The 25,622-nt window shown below is 35.2% G+C and overlaps 1 protein-coding gene across 1 annotated transcript in view; it reads left to right on the top strand.

Annotated features, from left to right (window-relative positions):
* Positions 1-22,732, top strand: part of LOC144452568 (calcium uniporter protein, mitochondrial-like) — a 54,841-nt gene extending 32,109 nt beyond the window's left edge. The window contains exons 5-10 of the mRNA XM_078143681.1: positions 14,602-14,772; positions 15,837-15,941; positions 16,600-16,760; positions 17,221-17,424; positions 17,851-17,967; positions 18,884-22,732. Of these exons, the coding sequence (XP_077999807.1) occupies positions 14,602-14,772; positions 15,837-15,941; positions 16,600-16,760; positions 17,221-17,424; positions 17,851-17,967; positions 18,884-19,000 (875 nt within the window). The 3' untranslated portion in view covers positions 19,001-22,732. The remainder of the gene's footprint in view (positions 1-14,601; positions 14,773-15,836; positions 15,942-16,599; positions 16,761-17,220; positions 17,425-17,850; positions 17,968-18,883) is intronic.
* The last annotated feature ends 2,890 nt before the right edge of the window (positions 22,733-25,622 follow it).

The raw sequence follows: 25,622 nt of genomic DNA, 5'->3' as shown, positions 1-25,622 counted from the left end.
TTTATATATCTCCACTATGAAATGTATAAGGTAGTAATAAGTCTGTTAGATCAATTGAAAACTAGCTGAAACCATTCACTTGTCTGACTACCAACTCGGAGTGTAGAAGTTAAATTTGAGCCCTGTTTTAGCCACGCTTAGGTCACACTTTTACCCAACCAGTGAGTAAATTTGCAGCTTCACAAATTATCCTGTAATTCACTCTCAATTATCACTACAAATAGATGCTAAAGTTTGATATTAAGGTAAGCTTGCACTACTGATTTCATCACGTCTTCAAATACGTGACTTAAATTCCAACAGATCAAATCATGCAAACTGGAGTAGAGAAAAAAGTCTAATACATAATGTATCCTATGTGGAGTAGTGAGTAGCTAGGTGATCCATGAACTCATATAAGTGTAAGGTTATCACATCAGAAGTGATTTCAGATGTTTCATTTACTGCCTAAGACTTACAAGACATATATTGTCAGTATTTCATGTAATGTGACAAAAGATTTATGATGCGCAGAGCAAAGTTCCACTCTGATAAAGTCAAAGGGCTATAGCAAATGACAACATCAAAAATGCACAGATGTGCTATCGTGAAATTGTAAGTAGCTAATTGTAAAAAGTAAAATACAATATCGTTTCCTGTTTTAATTTGTTTTCAATATAGAATGGCTATTAGGATAATTGATTAGATATTTCTTAACAAAATTATTTGTGTTGTGAGGATATTTCATAAAAATTATGGCTATGTGTCTGTTTCATTGAAAAATGGAAACTTTGATTAATGGAATTAAAATGTGGAGTACATTTGTATATTGATACACGTATTAAGTGAATGATTTATGTTTTCAATGAATCATAATTGGTAATTTTTAATGTACCTAGTAGAAATATGATGCATCATCTGCCCACTCAATTATTAATTATTCATATTAGTTATTGTATTTATTGTCTTTTATTTTGTATGTTTATTTAGATATTATGTCCCAATATTTTTCTTTGTTCATCTATAAGGGAAATACAAGTTACCTAAGGGGTCTTGTCATTATGAGTCAGAAGAGCTTAGACTCATAGAGCAAAATCCTTGTGTCATGAGTATTTTCTGGCTGAATGAAGAAAAAATATTTTGTTTGAATGTGTTGAACCTGGCATGGGTGAGTGGTGTACAATGACTGAATGGCATGAAGTGTGAATGCAAGTGTAGCATACTCAGGATATTGTATATGAGTGCTTGCAAACTGTTCTCTCAGTTATACTATGTAAACTTAGTGAAAACACTGCAAGCACTAGTGAAGCAAATTTCCATAAAAAGTCATGCTGTGTAATCACGCGATTTCATGTGCATGTAACAATAACGCCCTCATTTGCATATCGTATGCACACATACATGTATGCAATAATGTTTTCAGTATTGCACTGCAGTGTAAATACAGAATGTGTGCGTACTGGTGCAAGCAATTACTGATTCATAGATGTACATGTATGTAGTAATGTGTAACATGTAACGTCTCACTTTTTTAAAGTGTCTGAATATATCATCAGGGGTGTGCTCTGTGAGTACAAATTTCATTACTAGGTGTTACCCAGAGTCCATGATCATTCATTGTCACAGATTACTTTTTATCAGGTTAGTGGAAAAAATGAGACTGAAATATTCGTCATTGTTGCTACTTACTCGCTTAACACGGTGTAGCAGTATTTACATATGCGGAATAACAAATCTTTCGGTCTATCGTAAATATACATTGGAATGCGAGAATGGTTTTCATACACGACGGGAGATTTACAGAACTAACTTTCCCTGTGGAATATAATGTATCAACTGTAATAACTGCCGTTATAGAAATAAAACTGATATTACATCACAGAAGTGAAGAAAACAAAGTGACAACAGTGATATTTTTTTGGTCTGTTATTAAAACCATGAATATATGAAGTCTTTCCTTTCTCCAGAGAATAAAGGACTTACACTGTGATATTGAGATTGTAAATTTGATATTCCTATGATAATTGAAAAAGTTCAACCATCAATCAACAAAGGTGATATTTCAAGAAAGTATGTTTACCCATGGGTAAAAGAAAATCAACCCCTACCCTTTGAAACAAAAAGGTTTAAATCTTTAATGTCAATAGCTATTTGATATTCTAACCACAAGTCACGGCAGATGCACATATAGGACACACAGCTGTCAAGATAAAAATAACAACTCATTTCAAATATGAATTACTATATTATCAAGATTGTGTATAACATAACTTATTTTCCTGATCAGTTGAAAAGTTAATTTTTAATGTTTTGTTTTTTTGTGGTTTTAAAGTTAAATTCAATATTAGTTGGAGCACATAAATCATTGTACATGTGCATGTATATCATTACAATGTCATGTGTATATGTCTGTCTATCTAGCATTAGCAAGCTAACTATATACACTAGAATGTAGATGTTCCTATGTACGTGTGTGTGTGTGTGTGTGTCTATGTATGTATGTATGTATGTATGTATGTATGTATGTATGTATGTATGTATGTATGTATATATGTATGTATGTATGTATGCATGCATATATGTATGTATGTATGTATGTATTTATGTATGTGTGTGTGTGCATGTGTACATGTGTGCTTGCTTGCGTGCATGCATGCATGCCTGTGTATGTATGGATGGATGGATAGATGTATATGTATGTATGTATGTATGTATGTATGTATGTATGTATGTATGTATGTATGTATGTATGCATGCATGTATGTATGTATGTATGTATGTATGTATGTATGTATATATTTGTGCATGCATGGGAACTTTATTAAAGGAAACATTCTGATCATGGTATGCAAATTAAGTCTCTTTAAAAAAAAAGAAAAGTATCAAACTTGTTGGTCTTGAAAACTAACCTTAAATGAAGTAGACTAAGTACAGTTTTAATATTCTAGAGATAACACATGTACACTGACCTGGATAGGTACATAACATATTTATGACAAGTGTGGCTAATATTATCCTGTAGCTTTTAGTCCCTGGAGTTTTTACCAAGGTTGATCTCAAAATCACTCCACGTTTAAGACGTTAGTATTATGAGTGTTTTAAAATGGTCAAGTTTTGAACTCACTTCGTTTGATTAACACAAATGAAACAAAGTTGTTATTATGAGTGATGGGAATATATATTTAACTGTAATCATCAGGGCTTTGTGGGCTCAATTATGTGTGTGTGTGTGTGTGTGTGTGTGTGTGTGTGTGTGTGTGTGTGTGTGTGTGTGTGTACGTGCATGAATGTGTGTGTACGTATGTACGTACGTACGTGCATGCATGTGTGTGTGTCTGTGTGTCTGTATCTGTGTGTTTATTAACGTTAGTGACTTTCTGTGAAAAATGTTGTATGGTTGAAGAATCAAGACTCGAAAATAAGTTTTATTGCTGAAGCAAGACTCCCTTGTACAAGTAGTCATGCATGTAAATATACATTGAATGCTGTCCTGCATATCAGTAGAAACCTACTAAAGCATTTGGAATCTGTTAATGTCAATGGTAGTATGCATGTACATGTACCTGTTAACTAATGAGGCTCTAATGTAGGAACGTGACCTATATTTCATCATTTGTTATTCATCCAACGATATCCTTGCCAAGTTATTCAGTTTAAAAAAACGGCTTGTAACCAAATAATTCCCTTGTCAGCTTATTCAATTAACCTCATGAATCTGAGTTTTAAAAAAAGGGAGTTTTGTATTTACGATACCCATATCAGGTTTATATTTAGTTTTGAAAGCGCATTTTTGTTCAGACAATTTCCTACTCAAGTTTATATAATTTTTGAAAAGGGGCTTTTTTGTCCAAAAATATTTACATGTCAGGGTTAGAGTCACCTAGAATCTAATCGTGCAAGGATTTTAAAAGGGTTTATTCAACTTATTGTCTAAATATATCATGCATTAATATATTGTGTTTGTAAGGCCGGAGATTAATTCAACTGTTTCTGGAAAATTTCATTTTAGTTGTAAGAAATTTGATAGTTGTTACAAAGTAATTTGTGTATATCTAATTATTTGGTTACCTCGTGACATTTACATGCTAAAGAATTTGATTGAAATTAAATCAAATTAATTAAATTGTAAGAGAAAATCGAATGAAATCAGTTGGTTGAATTAGTCTACTAATTAAGATTGAAAATGGTCTGACATTTCTTAATTAAATCAATTAATTAATTAATACGTACCAGGTATTGATGCCAAATAGCCAGGATTTATTCAAGTGATACATTTGTATTCAGGTTGTGTGTGTGGAACATTTGTCAAAGAATTGTTGGAAAGTTTCTTGAATTGGGTTTAATCAGGCTGGACATGTGAATTGAGAAATATGATGAAATTAGACAAGTGTATGTCAGCAGTGAGAAATTACAAGATTTACAACTCAGTGAGGGTTTACATGGTATGCTGAGACCTACAGATGATAATGTAATCAGGTGTTCAAATACTATGTGCATGTACAGCTGAAATTATAATAGCATTCAGTTTAAATGATTTTACATGGTTTGCTTAGATCTACAGATGATAATGTAATCAACCTAACTGAAATGTTCAAATACTATCTACAGATGAAATTACAATTGTGTTCAATTTGTGTTCTGTTTCAAGTATTACATGGTATGGTGAGACCTAGAGATGCCTTGATCATAATGCAATCAGCCTACGGACAGGTGAACACAAATATGATTTTGGCTGTAGATACTAGCTGCTCTGTGTAGCTGCTGGCTCAGAGATGTTGTCTTAGCTCAGGCAGACTGATGATATAGAGAATCTATATCAATTTTGTATTCAACTCACTATGACACTGGAGATGAAATGTAAAGCAAGATGCACAGCTGGGTATTTTCTTGACTTCAGTTGTGCTGACTCAGATGGAAACTACTGTTATTTATAAACTAAATATGGGCCTCTGCCAAAGTAAAAGATACATACATGCCTAGCATTACTTTATGGTTGTTTACATTGTGAGGTGAATATTTGAATATAGATTCTTAAAATTGTTCAATTTTTTTCACCACCAGACATTTCAAATTATGAGGTATTGTGTATAGTTGGTATATAAATATGTTTTACAAGATAGAGGTACAGATGTATATGGAAGTAATGTATGGTTGGGGAAAAAAAAAGTGTTCTATGTAGAGCATAAATCTGGTGGTCGGATTTAGTCTCGATTACCCAGACTCTCGCTGCTAGGGGTTCTTCTATGAGACTGCCCAGACGGAGAGTGGGGAAACCATGTTTCAACTACCCCGCACAGGAGTAACACAGTACATTTCTTCCAATTAATAAAAAATGGGTTTATGAGGCCTTTTTGGTGCAATTTAGAGATATCACTCACTTTAGAAGTGATAACTTGTTGTGAAAGTTCCGAAATAATTTAGCCTATAATGTTGGATGTGAAGTATTCCCAGCATGCACTGCTCTAGAAGCTATTCCCTCCATGGGTGAGAGTCTGGGTAGCGAGACTATAGGTTAGATGCATGAACAGCAGAGGAATCAATGCCGCTTTGTAATACCATGAGGAATAAATTGAGGTACACATATACAAATATACACTGGGATGACTGAGGAGAATGTATGTAGCTATAATTAGACATCATTCCTTGTACTAGTTATTTTATCTGTTCAAATATAACCTAAGGAAATCACTGTGACATATGTGGTTATGTCTCAAAGGTACAGAGGTTGACAAGGTACATACATTTATGTCACGTATATATATCATTCAAATTTTCAGAGACATTTATGAACAAGGACCATGCCATCAGCTAATCAGCAATACTTATTGACTCGGAGACATTATTAATTGATAATACCTTGTTTATTTCATTTAAGTAGCAGTTAATTGAGGGATATATTGATCATTGTACCATGCATAAGTTGTACACATTCAAACAGAATATATCGGATTTCTACCATAGTCATTCTATTCTACATCATTAGTTCTGTGGTGCTCAAATTGAGAGTCAAGACTTTCTAAATCACCATTATTTTCCCCATAATTTTCTTGATATAAGCCTGACGTGTAGAAATGTTATATTATTCTCCAATTCTCCAATTTTCTTCCGCCAACCTAAGGGTTTTATCCCATCTTGTCTTTGACTCAGAATGACAAGGCCCCCTAGGTCACTTATTAGTGAAATGACGAAAAATATTGGGAAATAATATCTGATTGTTCATTTCAGACTATGAATTTCACACTGTAAAATTGGTTGTATAGATACATTAGCCCTGTTTAACACATTTAAAAGCATTAGTACATGATGTACCTCAGATGCCCCTGGGTCTTAATATATCTCAGATATTGGTTTACTGTACAAGTAGTATTGTATGTTGTGGAAGTCATGCTAACATAGAGAACAAATGCAACATATCACTCCAGGGAAAACAATTCATAAATGGTCTTTAACATAGTACGCGACTTGGAAGTAAAAATCTTAATTTTTGCTGTTAGCACTTTGTTCAAGAAAACTCCAACCTATTCTCAGTGCAAATTAAAAAAAAAAACATTCAATCTTCACCTTACCATTTTATAAATTAGAAGTAAAATTATATCAACTGAAGCCATGTTAGATTCCAATATGGCCATGAAATACCGTTGGAAAATAAAAGATTATTTTCTGTTTAAAATAAATCAAGGGTCACCATACAATTTTATAGAATAGATGTCAAAATGATATCATAATTTAGTCATTTTAGAATCCAATATGGCCACTAAATCCAATATGGCCACCAAATCCAATATGGCTGCCAAAATGTGGGAAAATAAAGAGATTAGAGATTTCCTTGAAAACAAGACAGTGAACTCAAATGTCTTTTAAAGAGGACCTGGAACAAGTTGTCAGATGGTTTGGAGAGATTGTAAGAAGTTAGAAAATTGATCCCCATGGGGCAATGTATTCTGCCCTAAGTTAATATAAAGCTTTTAGGACACATTCAGTATACATTTGCTTTTACATGGATATCAAACTGTCCTATGGGTTTTTGTAACCTTTTGAAGGGAGCTTTTGTTACAATCGGAAGTAAATAAAATCTATTTTAGTTTGAACTCTATTACTGGTACTTGCACATATTACCACTGCATAGTCTTGCTGCTGTTTGAATACCCTAGTGTGACTACAATGTATGTTCAGCTGATGTATTTAGTCATACTGTAATCTATTTTATTTGGAATAAAATTATATAATTCAAGGGCAAAAAATATGAATTTAACAAGACAACACCAAAGGTAATAATAAATATGTTAATCTATATTAAACGTATAGTAGTACAAATGGTTATAATTTGAATAGTGACTCTATCTATATAATACCAGCTAATCTCCTTACATAATCCTAATCATTATCTTTATTTCTTCTATAGCGCATTACATTTTTAAAATCTCAATGTGCTTCACAGACCATTTAAAGAAAAAAGAAATGGAAAAGAGATTGTTAAAAGTATGGATATCACAGCTGGGTGGGGGTGGAGGTGGGGGGACACACAAAACCTAGTAATAATGTTTATGGAGTTTTGCCTTGAAAGTACCAGTGTCCTGACTGGCTTTCATATCATGATTTAGTGAGGTCCACTCCCTAATAATTTTAGGAAAGAAACTGTGTTGATACACTTGGTGTTTAAACTCAAGGTGCTTGAAACGGCCTCTTGTACCTGGTACTAGAAGATCAGTGTCTCTTTAGTAATTGCTATCTCCTCATTCACACTGCCAGTATGCGAGTACGTTTAACCAGATCAGCATGTCTTTGCTACAGTTTCAATACATGTACAAATAAGTTTTGAAATAAAATGTGTAATAACACCAAGTATATGACAAGAACATCCTGTCACCCAGAATATCACTTCCATGTTACACTATATGAGAAAAACAAGTTATGGCTATAATATATATACTGTTTATCATGCAGGGACATAGGTCCAGACCATATCTATTTCAAATCATTTTAGATATTTCCATGGGTCAATGCCCGATGGTATGAAAGATAATGGGCAATATTGACTGATAGTGATAGGTACATATTGATGTAGCCTTCAGTTTATTGAATGCGTGGGAAGCTAGGGAAGGACCAGACACATCCTGTTATTTATACTAAAATATAGATAATTCAAAAAGGAAAACTAAAAAAGTACTACATACATGTACCTTCATCAGGCTATATCAATTATATATATATATGCTAATCTACTTCAGGTCCCCAGGTTATATCTTGGTTGCACACCAAAACCACAGAAATGTGCAAGTTTTTTCCATCTATATATACATGTAGTTACCCCTCTATAATTATATTGAGGGGAAGGGGGGTCAGCAAGTGTAGAATACTGTATATGTTTAAAAACATAATATATGCCTTTAAAAACTTGTAAAAACATGTTTAAATATTTGCCACTGCTTTGATTGTATTGTTAGTTTGAATAATATTATGCAAGGTATTCATAGTGTATGTATGCTACTGCCTACATTCATTGATTCCATTGTGCCTCTTTCCAATTATTGCCAATTCAATCAACAAAAGCAGCTAGGATTCTACAGAGAGTGAAAGACGTGTGGGCTCAGAAATTTATGTAGTACTGTATTATAGAGTCAGTGGTGCATTTCATCATTTGATCTTCCATAATAAAAGGAATGATGTCCTAACATGTTACTGCAACTAATAAATGTTTCTGAGTTTAGAATCTAACAAGGTCTGTCTCTCGTTTATTACCCATTCTCTCATTTACGTTGAGGTCTGCTTAATCTCAATCCAAACCCAGAATTTTATCACCCTTCACCTTTAGAATTTTTACTTTCTGTGTGAAGAATCAATCAGGAAATACTTCTCTCTGTGTGATTAAATATACCAGTTTTGTATGATAAACTTGTTATTTCAAGTATTGAACTTTGCCGACATAATATTACTACGACAGATTTTGCATTCATGCCATGACAACTTTCCTCATTGGCAGAGAAATTACTTCTTTGACACATTCATCCAGAAAGTGACAAGAATAGCAAAACCTTTGTCTGATTAATAGCCTCCATGTCAGGGTTGGTGTCAGCCTAGCAAGCAGTCCCTCACACAGCTGCAAACTCAGTGATTTAAACTCAAAGTGAGTATTTCTGGCCAATTGTCATGAAATCTGCATAAAATTGACATGTCATGTGGTGACATTCAAGGTTATTTGTACATTTCTGGTCACATTTCTGCATATACCTAACCTGTCAACGTTCTCTACAATCACTATTTTCTCCACGGATGTGGTTGAGATGATCGTAGTAATCGTAATGCATACAATCGTAATGGATACGCATACAAGGCACAAGACTACTATATATACAGCCCACTAGACCAAATACACGTAGGTCACATTTGAGTAACTTAATAATTGACACAGTCAACGTAATATCAGTATCATGTGACTTTATTCAACCAATCAGCTTCTACATATGGTATCAGTGAAAAATACTAAATTTGAATTACTGAGTTTTCAGGCTGTGTTGAGAGAATGTATGCCAGGTCCCACATCTATGACGAAGGTTACAATGAAGTTATATATGAGTTCATGTAGGATATGAGTTCCGGATAAAAACGATAGCAATCCATTAGCTAGCCTATACAAGGCACTAGATCTGCGACTACACAAGCTCTCATCTACTATGATAGTTAGCATAGTTACAGATCAGTGCTGTGGATAATCTAACATGTATAGCACATGGTTTTTATCCTGAACTCACCCCATGTATTTATGCCGATCTCAATGTATCACCCACACACCTGTTCATGTGTGTATTTGGCTGACAGTAGTAGGAATAGGATTACAATGTCAAGTCCCCAATAAACATTAAACAGACAACTGAAATCCAAGATATATACTATAACATATGTTCAGTATGCTAGCATGGTCAACGTGTAAATGATGTACTTTGTGTGTGAATTACATGATGACTGATTGAAGCAGACAGCTGGATAAATCATAGTTAATGATGCAGAAATAATGTGTACTCTATCGAATGATTATTTAAACCAGTCACTTTCTTTGAAAAAGAAAAGTTCTCCTCAAGTGTGAGAAGAATCAAGAGAATCGATAATTTAATGAAGAGAATCGATAATTTAATGGCTCTTAAAAGTTAAATATCATGTGTTGGTTATTGCACATAAGACTAACAACGCTTCTAGTTTAAAACAATACTGGCTGTATACATTCTCAATATTTTACTGAATTTTTGAAGAGCTAATAACACTCTATCCAGACTACACATCATGTTACCATGGCAACAAATGGAATTGAGAACACACAAGATTGCACAGTGTCATGTATACTCATGAAAATATTGGCTTCTCGGTCATATTACCCTGGCAACGGAGAGTTGATGAGACAGAAGATACTGTATTTTCCTGAATTTTTTAAACTGGTATACTTAAGAAAATAGGCCAGACTTCTCAGTTGTGTTACCTTGGCAACAGAGAACTGATAATGCAGCAGATTTGTAAGATTTCCTTTTGATGCTAAGTAAGTTGCTTTCTTACAGTCAGTCATGTTACCTTGGTAACAGACATCTTGTAGTGTTGTCTCATGTGCACAGTATTGAAGACTTGATCAAAATCTGATGTGATTGTTATAAATTGAAAAGAAAGTTCAATGATTTGTCAAAAATTTAAATTAATCAGGTCTAACTTATCTTTTTTTTAAGTTTTAATTGTGTATGTTCAATTTTTTATGTTCAACAAGATAAAATTGGAATATTTTCCAACAAGGCAAGCTCAAGACTTAGTGATTTGTCATTAATTTAATTTACTCCACCTGACTTATCATCAATACATCCTTCTTTAACGTCAATTTTCATCACTTGATTGATGTGGTTAAAGAAATGATAAAAATTAAGACATTTTTCAGGTTTGGCAAATACATTCATATAAATTTGTGAATGATCAGCAGTGTAACATGAAAAGAAAGCTTAGTGTGTCAGAAATCAATAACCCTGTCCGTACGTGGAATGTCACATCAGTTTGAAATACAATCTATATTGGTTCTACCATACCAGTTTAGAACAGATTTGATTTAATCAATGCATTTTTATATGTTTTCTTATCAATTCAGGTAGGGCAAGGGTAATAAAACCTTCTCTACTTGCCAGTTGGAAACCAAGACACAAGGAGTCTTGTGGGATGGGGTGAGGGTGGTGGTGGGGGGTGGGGTGGGGTGAGGGTGGTGGGGGGAGGGGGTGTTTTGATACAATTTTTACATAAGTTTGTAAGCAGAAGAAGTATCAGTCCAACTACAGTTGTATACAGAAACAGGATTGAGGGTAATACGGTAGTGGATATGAAAGAAAACAATCTCCAGTTTCCGAAAAAATATATTCTATATTTTCAAAATAAAACATTTCAGTCTCACACAAGAGACCTTGAAGGGGTTTGGAAAATGATTTTCATTTTATAAAGAGAGCACTCGGAAGGTCTTGATGAGTGCCTGTAACTGCGTTCACAGAGAACATTGAATATATCGCATATCTTGTCCTGCCTCATTATTTGAGCCACTTATCAAATGTTCTACTTCGCTGAACTTTCCTGAAGGAACTATGGTTTATTAGCAGATATTATGAGTTCTGATGCCTCCAGACTTGGGTAATGATTGTTGGAGAATAGAGAAACTGCATAGCTGATTGCATTCTACAGATGAGAAATATGATATCCAATATGACTTGTGTTTTGATCAGATTGTACCTAACTAGTTAAAAATTGCATTATGGATGAGAAATATGATCCACAACAAGACTTACATTGTGATTGGTGGGAAAAAAAACTAAGCTGATTGCATCTGAATAGTAGAAAATTGAATTTTACAGGCGAGAACAAGCTTATTTAAATCTGATAGAGGAGCTGGTTCAATTTAGCCAACTATAGTACTGCCCTTTATTTCAACTTTCTAAGATTTATGTGCTTGGCTACATTATTTAAGTGTTCACTACTTCCTCCAGCAGAAAATTGCCTTGTAATTTTGTTTTGAGTCACACACTGATTGAAATCATTGTCAGCCATTTGGACAGCATGTTCCAGTTGCTTTTATTTTCAACTTTCTAATTCTAAGTTTTATATACTTGAGTAAGTTATTTGGATGTTCACAGCTTCTTACATCTGAATAACCAGCCTTGTAAGTTTGTTCCGAGTCGCACAAACTTATTGAAATCATTTTCAGCTGTTTGGACAGCATGTTCCAGTTGCCTTCATTTCAACTTTCTAATTCTAAGTTTTATGTACTTGAGTAAGTTATTTGGATGTTCACAGCTTCTTACATCTGAATAACCAGCCTTGTAAGTTTGTTTGAGTCGCACAAACTTATTGAAATCATTTTCAGCTGTTTGGACAGCATGTTCCAGTTGCCTTCATTTCAACTTTCTAATTCTAAGTTTTATGTACTTGAGTAAGTTATTTGGGTGTTCACAGCTTCTTACATCTGAATAACCAGCCTTGTAAATTTGTTCTGAGTCGCACAAATCATTGTCAGCTGTTTGGACAGCATGTTCCAAGTACTTTTATTGTCAACTTTCAAAGATTTGTTTACTTAAGTAAGTTATTTAAGTAAGTTAATTTGTGTCACTTTATATAGAATTTTAATAACAAGTTTGGACGTTCAATATGATAAAGAATACATGTACACGCTATCTTATATTTAAAAAATTGGTATATGGTTAGGGTTAGGGTTAGGGTTCAATACATTAAATTTAGGATCATACTGCAAAGTGTATTAGCACCCTACCGATATCTACTGATGGATTTCCATTCCATTTTCTAAATTGAAATTAATGAAATTCTGTAATCCTGCTTTACCAGCTTTACCTGTCACTGCAGGTCAGGTCAGTTTTATCAGTCACTGCAGGTCAGTTTTATCAGTCACTGCAGGTCAGTTTTACCTGTCACTGCAGGTCAGTTTTACCTGTCACTGCAGGTCAGTTTTATCTGTCACTGCAGGTCAGTTTTATCAGTCACTGCAGGTCAGTTTTATCAGTCACTGCAGGTCAGTTTTATCAGTCACTGCAGGTCAGTTTTATCAGTCACTGCAGGTCAGTTTTACCTGTCACTGCAGGTCAGTTTCATCAGTCACTGCAGGTCAGTTTTACCTGTCACTGCAGGTCAGTTTTATCAGTCACTGCAGGTCAGTTTTATCAGTCACTGCAGGTCAGTTTTATCAGTCACTGCAGGTCAGTTTTATCAGTCACTGCAGGTCAGTTTTACCTGTCACTGCAGGTCAGTTTTATCAGTCACTGCAGGTCAGTTTTATCAGTCACTGCAGGTCAGTTTTACCTGTCACTGCAGGTCAGTTTTATCAGTCACTGCAGGTCAGTTTTACCTGTCACTGCAGGTCAGTTTTACCTGTCACTGCAGGTCAGGTCAGTTTTATCAGTCACTGCAGGTCAGTTATGATGAATTGATTTTGATTGACGATATCTTTGAAAGGTTTCTGGCTTTTTCACTGAAATTCTATAATTAACGGGGAACACGACTCCAGAAAATAAAGGTATTTTGATAAACTTTGGGTTCTGGAGAATTATTTGATGATTTCACATCATATTATTTCATTTGGTTACCAAGAAACACCAAATTGCAACTCATTGTCACCTCTGTTTTTTGTTTGCTAATATTCCAAAGCATGATTGGTCATTACAGATATGATTATTCATTAGATGCACTGAATATTCATGATTATATATCTAAAGGAAGTAAGCTCTTAGGAGTCATGAATATTCAGTGTGCATCTATGATCTAATGAATATTCATGTCTGCTAAGACCCATCATGCAACTGTGTATCAGTGAAAGACCAATAGAGATAATGGTTAAAAAGATTTTCAATTTGGTGTTCCTTGCGAACCAAAATTATGTGATGTGAAATCATGAAATGATTCTCCAGAACCCGAAGTTTATGAAAATGTCGTTACTTCCTTGTGGCATTCCCTTGTAATATCATCACAAATACACTTCTAATGCAAATATTTCAAGAGAACTGTCCCTCTTCTTTTAAGGTTTCTGCTAGAGTAATACACTATATGATATAGTTCAGTAAGTTTAGATTTTAACCAAGCTTTGTCAGTATTAATACCTTTGAGCTCAGCTTTATTTCATCTACACATATGTTATACCAAGACTTTATGTTGAAATGTTATGCCAGTATAAACCAATGAGATTGTGTTTGTAATTCCAGGTGTGAATTGTGCATACGATTTGCTGGTTTCCTGATTACAGACCAATCAGATTGTATGTTCTTTGTTTTCCCAGGTGTGAATTATGAACACAGTGGTGGTTTGCCCATATAAACCAATCAGATTGTGTTTGTAATTCCAGGTGTGAATTGTGCATACGTTTTGCTGGTTTCCTGATTACAGACCAATCAGATTGTATGTTCTTTTTTTCCCAGGTGTGAATTATGAACACAATGGTGGTTTGCCCATATAAACCAATCAGAATATGCGTTCCTCGTCCTCCAGGTGTGAGTCATAGGTATCACTATGGTTTGCTCGAGTGAACCAATCAAATTATTGAATCCGTAAAAGAATTACAAAAAAAGTTTGATATATATAAACCGTCAAATCTTTCATTGTTTGTCATTGCAGGTGTGAGTTGCGAATATCGTAATGGTTTACCAGTGTTGTATGTTCCATTGCCATCCAGACAAGAGTTATGTCAGTTCACCTTGAAACCGTTTACACACAATGTTGGTGATTTCATACAGCAACTGAGATCAGAAGATGGTGGTATTGAGAGAGCTGTCATCTACAACAGAGGTGAGACATATCCAGTGATTTCTGTACCCCATCCAGTGTGACATCACATGACAGTTCAACCCCAATATGTATCTTACCTGTCAGTTGCCATCAAGATTTTCACCAATGTTGTATGAGGTCAGAGTTCACCTTGGAAAGTCTATCTCAATTTAAATCTGTCTAAATATTGCGTAGATTTCATTGTGGTCACAATGTGACAAATGCACAGAGCAAAGAAATTACTATTTCGTGAATTTGACCTCGTGCAAATAAGTTATTTTTGTAACGGAAAAATTCAGATGAATGCATGGATTTAGATGAAAACTAGAATCTGATATTATTCTTTAACTACAAGTTAGCACAATCAACATAATATAGACATCATGTGATTTATTCAACCAATCAGCTTCTACGCAGAGTATCCATACAAAATACTAAATTTAAATTTCTGAGATCACAGGCTGTGTGGAGAGAGCACTTTGCAGGTCAATAATCCATCCTACTAATGGTATAAGGTTATTGCCCTACTAAAAGGTCCCTGGTTCAATACTACATGTTGAAATACTTCTTCAAAGCAGAAGTTTGTCATGCATTCTTGTGGTTCATTTTATATATGAAACATACTACACTTTAAAAAATAGGCACTTGATTTTTTTCATGTACACGTACTCCCTGTATTATCTTTTCCTGACACATCACTCTTAAGTGTGATAGCTGTGTATTCAAATCTATGAACACACACTTGTAATGTGATAGGCATCTTTTGTATGAATGCCTGTAATCAGAAATACACCAACATGTAATATTGTGTTTCACGTGATAAGATATATACACCCACATTGTGACATGAAGTGTTTTGTGTGGGGTGATAAGTAGGTAACTGCTATCTGATTTCCCAGGAGTTTCGTTATAAAATATCGGTTGAATATCCTGCTACAACAGGATATGAATTTCTAAAACATAAAGTAAGTTTCAATTTCAAATAATGAAAAAAAGACAAATATTACTGAAGAATCTTGATATTCATGGACATACATCTGAACCATACCCATTGACTTACTGACTTGAAATTTTGTTTGTTACAGATGATGTTAAGGTTGCCAAGGCAACCAGTGTGGATGCTTTACTTAGAGAGAGCTTTAAACTAGTGATCAATGATACCAGCTATGAGGTTGAACCGCCAACACAAGGTAAGCAGATATTATGACAGAACCCCATGATGTATGAGTGCAAGTGTGGTGTACTCTGGGTATTTTTCACAAGTCTTTGTAGTGTTCTGTGTGACTGTACTTTGCTAAGCATACAAAGTGAAAGTGCAGTAGAAAATATAGTCTAGGTCCTGACAGGGAACATATTCCATACTACAGTGTACTCCATTATCAGTAAATGTATAATAACCTTATCAATGCACCCACTTATATGCTCAAATAAATAAAAATTTCACCATTATCAGGTGTAAATGTATAGGTTTAAGACCTTTGTTAGCCCCAATTGGCACCACCTCGAGGGGGGCTTATACGTTGGGATCCATTTGTCCAACTCAAGAAGTTGACTACACATACATTCCATTTAAACATAAGCAAAGTAAGCTTTCTATTGATACATTAACCTTTGTCTTTGACCTCCATATTCAAGGTCAAATGGCAAATAAATTAAGTTTTATATCTAGAGACTCATTTGCACAATGACTTTGCCATACAATACATGGGGGAGGGGGGGGGGGCTAAGTGTTCTATGAAGACTTGTTGATACTTTGTATCATACTCTTTCAGAGAATAGTTGTAAATGAGTGCAATATGCATGTAAGATTTTTTCATGTTTTTTTTTTTTTTGTGTGACTTTCCTCAGAGGTCCTTGACAGTGAAGATGCTGACAAAATATCAGATGTGAAAGCTCTTATACAACAACTTTATTCCACACTGAATGTAGAACAACACCAGCTACTTCATGAGAAAAATTTAATACAACGACTAGAAAATCTCAAAGGAGAAATTGAGCCACTTGAACAGGTCAGTTTCAATTCTGTTATTGCAATCCTGTCAGTGATTTTTGTAACTGTATTATATTTTTTTTTTTAGCATTGAGATCAGTAGTGCTATAGTGTGTGTGTGTGTGTGTGTGTGCATGCATACATGTGCGTGCGTGTGCATGCATACGTGTGTGTGTGTGTGTGTGTGTGTGTGTGTGCACGTGCGCGCGAGCGTGCGTGCGTGCATGCTTCAAGTTGGTATTTGGTGGGTGTCAAGTTGTGAAATTAGTCACACCAAAGCAATTACTAAATAGATTTGTGTTCTGGGTCAAAAAATGTGATTTTTGGTGTGAAATAATTTAATTCCAAACTATTGGGAATTATAATTTGAACTGGATGGGATGGGGATTGGATGTTACTGTAAGTTTAACATCACATATCTGCAGTCAAAACTTGCTGTGACTAAAAATAATTGTATTTTTTTCTTTGGTTATCATCAGATGAGACAAGAATTAGATGCACGTTCAACCACACGTACCAATATACTAGTATGGGGTGGACTAGCATACATGTCGTTACAGTTTGGCTTCTTAGCACGCTTAACTTGGTGGGAATATTCCTGGGATATCATGGAACCTGTCACCTATTTTGTTGGCTATGGTACAGCCATGGCTTTCTATGCATATTATGTGCTCACCAGACAGGTAGGTTATAGCTTACAATAGTGATATACAGACATAGAAATGATGTAGAACATGAGAAGTGATGACATAGACACATGAAGTCATGATGTAGAACAACAGAAGGGGTGACATAGACACATGAAGTCATGATGTAGAACTACAGAAGTGATGACACAGACACATGAAGTAATGATGTATAAAACTACAGAAGGGATGACATAGACACATGAAGTCATGATGTAGAATGACAGAAGGGATGACATAGACACATGATGTAGAACTACAGAAGTGATGACATAGAGACATATACTTATCTTGCTTATAGTGTTTTTATTATGATACCTTTTCAAGCAGAATAACTCCCAACAGTCAGCAAGCCAAGAGAGAATAGTATCTGGACATACATGTGGACATATGTCACCTTTTCATTTGTTTTCTTTCTTCTAGGAATACACCTTTAATGGGGCCTATGACAGGCAATACCTTATCACCTTTCACAAAGGTGCTAAAAAGAAGAGTTTAGATCTCGGCAAGTACAACAAACTAAAAGACCAAATTGCAAAGGTACAGTAATGCAACTCAGAATTTTATTGTATTTTGTAGACCACTTTTAAGACTGAAAGAGGTAATGAACAAAACCTTGTAAACGTACATATTCTATTTTGTATATATGATCGATGTCTTTTATGCTAGACAGTAGTTCAAAGGTCATGGATAGACAGTACATGTAAGATCTATTATGTTAGAGCGCCCTCAGTCATCAGCCTACCCTAAGAAGGACAATGAGGGCAAAATGACTTGACATATCTTAGTCTTGGTTACCCAGACTGTCACTGCTGGGGGCTCTACCATGAGACCACTCAGACGAGAGTCTTGGGAAATGTAATCCCATGTCGTCCACACTTGAAGTACATTGCTTCCAAGTCATAACGAATAGGCAATATAACGCCCATTCTTGGTTATCAAGATGTATCGGTCGTTTAAAACATGCAAACCTATTGTGAAGGCATCTAGATTGTTCAGCATGCAATATTGGATGAGTATTCCCAGAATGCACTGCTCTGGAAGAGAGATCCAGTGTGTGCTGAATTTGTATTATGTTTTCCCCAGACCCTCATCTGAGTGGTCTAGTAGTAGAAACCCACTAGTAAGAGTCTGGGTAACTAAGACTAGACATATCTTAGTCCAAATTTGGTGCTAAATTAGAAATCCTATATGTCACTATCTAGCCATATTTTCAGAAATTTTTACTTTGCCACATGACTTGTGACTGACAGTGTTATGCTTAGTGTTGCCCCAAGCTTACCAAACAAGAGAACAGACATATCAATCTTTAATAGTTTTGTTGTTCCGGCAATGTCCAGTTTTAACAAGTTTTGGAAAACTAGATTGGATTGGTTTATTATCGTGGTACTTATGTCTCCAAAAATATATATATATATATATCCACTAATTTTGATTCTCTCTCAACAATGAACAGGCTGAGTACGATCTGGAGAGACTACGTGATCCACTACAGTTGCAACTTCCAATTATCCAACCACCATCCAATAAAGTGAAAGCTCCAGAACTTCCTGAAGCAGTGCCAGCATCATAAAGTCGGAAATCCATCCGTGCTTCAGTCATGATACTAAAGTAACTAGGAATGTATAAAATAATAAAATAAAAACAGGTCTCCTCAAGTGCATAGATATTGTTAATGGTTTGAACAATATGACATTCTTGTACAAATCCAGCCTCTTTAACTTCTTTGATATAGGTAATTTTGTACAATGATCGGACTCCCTAACTGCCTGGATATGTGTCACATTTTGTACAATCTCCAGGCTCCTTAACTGTCTGGATATTGTGACTTTTTGTAGATGTCCAGGCTCCTTAGTTGCCTGGATATATGCAACATTTTGTACAATGTCCAGGCTCCTGAACTGCCTGGATATGTGTAACTTTTTGTATAATATCCAGGCTCCTTAACTGCCTGGATATGTGTAATTTTTTGTATAATATCCAGGCTCCTTAACTGCCTGGATATGTGTAACTTTTGTACAGTAACCAGGCACCTTAACTCAACAGATATATATACCACTGTCACATTGACACACACATTAGTATATTACCAATGATTAACAAAACAAATCAAATTCTCGTAAATATACAGGGTATATAGTCATATGATATGACAACAACAAAATAAAATTAGTGAGCAGCATGTTTGAAAAAGGTTTGAGTAAACTGCACATTTTGTAAGAAGAGAATTTGGTACGACTACATCAGAGCTTCGATTAAACCAAGGAACAACATTGAATTTATCTCCAAGCAAACAAGCATGTCCTACACCCTATGTATACCAGCTAGTACAACTAGAATTCAGAGAGATAGCCAAGAAAAAGTCATATGGTTGAAGTTTCCTTTGATTTCACAATGTGTTATGTACATATTTGGTGTATGCCAAGTTATTTGCAGAATCGGTTTATTTATTAGCCAAAACAAATTATGAATATTGCTACTGGTTTGTCATGCAGTGTGACTTTCCTATTCGATCCATGAGACGATGTGACGTATTTATGACATGTTTATTTACATATCTGTCAAAATAAATTTGCCAAATTTGTATTTCCTGGCATATCATTTCAGTGTTTGACTTGTACGACATATTTTTAGTCGAGTGCCGTATGCGATTTAAATATTCAAATATATCAAAATTAAGTTTGGGTTTTGGGCTAATGAATTAAATTGATAATGTAAGAAATTGTAGTTCAACTGAGTTGATCATTTCACCTATCAATTTTCTTTCATGTGAATGTTGCAAAAAGCTTATATTTTCAACACATTAGTAATACTATAAATTTCTCAAAATCCTGTATGCAAATAGTGTGTTAATGAGGAACTTTCTGATTGGGTAATTTTGTCACATGACTTAGAAAGTTAGTCTGATTGGTTTGTATAGTAATTTGATTTGAACATCAGTTGTTAAGGGCTGGTGATGCAGATTTATAGTTGTACATTATAAGATGTACTGACTGAAAATCTGTATGCAATTGGATGTTAATGAAGATCTTTCTCATTGGTTAATTTTGTCACATGACTTGATTCTGATTGGTTTGGAAAGTCATGTGATTTGAACATCAGTTTAGGACTGATTATGCAGATTTATAGTTGTATATTATGGTATGTACTGACTAAATGAACTGATTACACAGTTGATAAGCATGACACCTCATTTCAAACTTGGCACAAAATGATGAAATGTAACAATTTTCAATCTCAACTGTAAATAAATTTGTTATAACTGATGTAAGATAGATATATAGAAGACGTAATCTTGGTATTGTAGTGGTATAGAACTGATGCAATAATCAATGTTTATTCATAGATGTTGGAGAGAGATTTATTCAACTTTGACAATATGGTATTGATATCTACGCAACTTGACACAGAGTTCTTTATCCACATTTTTCATGTTTTAGTTCTAGAATTAGAAATAGCATAATTATAAATAGCTGTGAACCATCTACGATGGGATTTTCTATGAAATCAATTTTGTTCCAAGAATATACTTCACAACTGTTTGTCTATTAACACATACACTTAATATTAATTTGGTCTATTTTGTTCAAATTATAATCATCTTTTTTTAGCCCCATTAGGTCAAAGTTCAATTATTTCAACTTATATTCAATTGCGCTATATACAAATGATTTTTGATTCGAGAAAGAAAGAAACCAACAGTTACAGGAGCAATCAGAATTTGAGTTCCTCAGGCTGGAAAGTTACAGCGCTGGAAGGCTAAGCATGGTGTTTACTCTGTAGATACAGACAAATTATATGTCTACATAAACAAAGAAAGAACAGTTTGTGTTCTCCCAGTAATTGTCATAGGGTGAATATAATTGTCAGGTGTAGTCAATATCTAAGACATTATCATGTAAACTCCGTTGGGTTCTGTCTAAAATTGTTGACACAACTGTAGGTGAAGGAGTAAAGCAGTCACCCAATGTATATTAAATAATCAGAGAATTTAAAGGGCAAACGTGTAAAAACAGTCAGATTTCTCCTTGGTCAGATCCAGCCTAAAATAATACATGTTTGTACATGTATAAATGTGTAGATATGCCTCAGTGCACAGTGTAACTTTCAAAATGGCCGTTGGTGGCGCTCTAATAGTCTATTGATCCAGGGACCTCATGATTGTTGCAGACAATAGCAACACTGGCAGTTGTTATCACTTGCTTTCATTTGTTGTTCCAGATTCCGATACATCTATTTTATATCTGTCCATATCCAAAATATTTGCCTTATCTTGTATCAGCTTTGCATTCCAATTGATAGTACATTAATAATAGACTGTATTTGCATGGTTTTGATTATCACTGCTAAACAGAAGCGACTGTATTTGCATATTGAGTAGTATACTATTCTCAATTTTGATTTGTGCCTTCAGTAAACTAAATATTGAATATAAATTAATGAGATTATTTTGTAGTTCTAGTTACAGTTTTATCTAATTTCTTTAATGGTTTATGTGTGATAATGTAAGGGAAAGAACAGTACTTAAATCTGTTTGAGAATAACGTTTGTCACTGTCTTCAAATTGAGTTTTCATTTACATGTTTGTCCATGTTGATGCATTGAGACCCTAACTGGGTATTATTTTACTTTCAAAACTTTGTCCTAATGTATGCATGTTAATGTAAATTTGAAAGTAGTTACCAGTGTGATCCCCATCACACACATACAGTGTGACATGTGCTGACAGTGACTTGAACACATGTGCACGCAGACATGCACACGCACACACACACACACGTAACCTGTCAATACCTCGTGATCAGCAAGACGACCTTTACTATATTTCCAAAAGTTAGATCACTTTCAAGTTTAGTTTCATTATACTTTACACTATTACTAATCTATAGAAATACTGTCACTATTAACAGAAACTCCAGTTGAACTTCACAGAATGGCTAACTTACCGTATGTGCAAATAGATTTTCATAATAGCAGTGGTATATTCATTAGAACTTAGGGTTGGTGTGACTTTTCCCTTCCCTGTGGAAGTCTTTCTCTCTGCCCATACTCAATCTATCTCTCCTCACAATCCACACATCCAATCTTTACCTCTTGTAATCTACATATTTCGTACTAACTGTAATAAAAGCTACTACTAATTTTTGTAATTTCTACTCCATAATAATTTGTGTATGTAGTTGTATGCATTTGCAATGGTATTGTAGCTTTACAGATATAATTGTAACTATTATTTTTTCTAGTTGTATATTATTTCAATCTCAGAATAAATTTGTAACAAATATATTTGTCCTGTCTGCTATCTTCACCACACACACACATGCACACGTGCACGTACACACACGTGCACACACACACACACACACACACACACACACACACACACACACCTCAATAATATCCTTTACAAATATCAATGTATGTGAGGTAAGGGAGACTACCAGCAAATAAGTCACAGATTCACCATGAAGTACTACCAAGCAGGGCTCGAAATTAACTATTTTAGTTGGTAGTCACTTTGACTACCACTTTTCCAAGTGATGCAAGAAATGGCCTGATCATGAAAATCCGGGTCAATTTGCAATTTCACAACTGTCAAAATGAAGCAACATGTGTCTGTAATAAACTTTTGGCTAAAATCACTAACAATTTTGTTCATTTTCACTCACTATTATTATGACAAGTTATTTAATCCAGTGTGAGATTGGGGTTTGAATTTGGATGAGAAAAAGTTGTCCATCATACAGAATAATCATTCTCAGGGCACCAGTGATAAGATAGCTCTAAGGTGAAAACCTGTATTGAATCACGGGCCTGTATTATATTAAGTGTATGCTTGGTGCTATGGTCATCGAGGGAAATAGAACAGTTCCTACACACCATATATATAATAAGCAAAGTAGTGTTTTGAAATAACCGGTGAAATACAATCAATTCCAAACCAAACAAATATTCAAAAAAGATATGCAATATGCATAAACTTTGTATTTTATATTTAAAATTCAATGCGATGAACTTTAAAAAAATCGTCATCTGAATAAAATTATCAACTCATAAAAATTATTCTTTAAAAGATATTCATAAAAATGTATCCATTCTTCACTTTTCAGAACGAGACCATCTTAGTTCAAGTTGGACTTTAATAGTCTGAAAGTGAAGTCTATATTCCCATGTTGACATTGTTCTGACGTCACTGTGATGAGATACACCTCTCCACTGTCTATTCTGACGTCACTATGTAATGGCTATAGGTTGCACCTCTCCACTGTCTATTCTGACGTCACTATGTAATGGCTATAGGTTGCACCTCTCCACTGTCTATTCTGACGTCTATTAATGACGATAGGTTGCACATCTCCACTGTCTATTCTGACGTCACTATGTAATGGCTATAGGTTGCACCTTTCCACTGTCTATTCTCTGACATCACTATGCAATGGCTATAGGTTGCACCTCTCCACTGTCTATTCTGACGTCACTATGTAATGGCTATAGGTTGCACCTCTCCACTGTCTATTCTGACGTCACTATGTAATGGCTATAGGTTGCACCTCTCCACTGTCTATTCTGACGTCTATTAATGACGATAGGTTGCACATCTCCACTGTCTATCCTGACATCACTATGTAATGGCGATAGGTTGCACCTCTCCACTGTCTATCCTGACATCACTATGCAATGGCTATAGGTTGCACCTCTCCACTGTCTATTCTCTGACATCACTATGCAATGGCTATATGTTGCACCTCTCCACTGTCTATTCTCTGACATCACTATGTAATGACTATAGGTTGCACCTCTCCACTGTCTATTCTCTGACATCACTATGTAATGGCTATAGGTTGCACCTCTCCACTGTCTATTTTGACGTCTATTAATGACGATAGGTTGCACCTCTCCACTGTCTATTCTGACGTCTATTAATGACGATAGGTTGCACCTCTCCACTGTCTATCCTAACATCACTATGTAATGGCTATAGGTTGCACCTCTCCACTGTCTATTCTGACGTCTATTAATGACGATAGGTTGCACCTCTCCACTGTCTATTCTGACGTCTATTAATGACGATAGGTTGCACCTCTCCACTGTCTATCCTGACATCACTATGTAATGGATATAGGTTGCAACTCTCCACTGTCTATTTTGACATCACTATGCAATGGCTATAGGTTGCACCTCTCCACTGTCTATTCTCTGACATCACTATGTAATGACTATAGGTTGCACCTCTCCACTGTCTATTCTCTGACATCACTATGTAATGGCTATAGGTTGCACCTCTCCACTGTCTATTCTCTGACATCACTATGCAATGGCTATAGGTTGCACCTTTCCACTGTCTATTCTCTGACATCACTATGAAATGGCTATAGGTTGCACCTCTCCACTGTCTATTCTCTGACATCACTATGTAATGGCTATAGGTTGCACCTCTCCACTGTCTATTCGTTGACATCACTATGTAATGGCTATAGGTTGCACCTCTCCACTGTCTATTCGTTGACATCACTATGCAATGACTATAGGTTGCACGTCTCCACTGTCTATTCTCTGACATCACTATGCAATGGCTATAGGTTGCACCTCTCCACTGTCTATTCTCTGACATCACTATGCAATGGCTATAGGTTGCACCTCTCCACTGTCTATTCTCTGACATCACTATGTAATGACTATAGGTTGCACCTCTCCACTGTCTATTCTCTGACATCACTATGCAATGGCTATAGGTTGCACCTTTCCACTGTCTATTCTCTGACTTCACTATGCAATGGCTATAGGTTGCACATCTCCACTGTCTATTCTCTGACATCACTATGTAATGACTATAGGTTGCACCTCTCCACTGTCTATTCTGACATCATTGTAATGGCTATAGGTTGCACCTCTCCACTGTCTATTCTGACGTCACTATGTAATGACTATAGGTTGCACCTCTCCACTGTCTATCCTGACATCATTGTAGTGACTATAGGTTGCACCTCTCCACTGTCTATTTTGACATCATTGTAATGGCTATAGGTTGCACCTCTCCACTGTCTATTCTCTGACATCACTTTGTAATGACTATAGGTTGCACCTCTCCACTGTCTATCTTGACATCACTATGCAATGGCTATAGGTTGCACCTCTCCACTGTCTATCCTGACATCACTATGCAATGGCTATAGGTTGCACCTCTCCACTGTCTA

Source organism: Glandiceps talaboti, chromosome 22 (genome assembly GCF_964340395.1).
Source record: "Glandiceps talaboti chromosome 22, keGlaTala1.1, whole genome shotgun sequence".
NCBI lineage: Eukaryota > Metazoa > Hemichordata > Enteropneusta > Spengelidae > Glandiceps > Glandiceps talaboti.
Note: the sequence above shows the minus strand (reverse complement) of the source record. Positions and strands in the feature narration are given on the sequence as shown.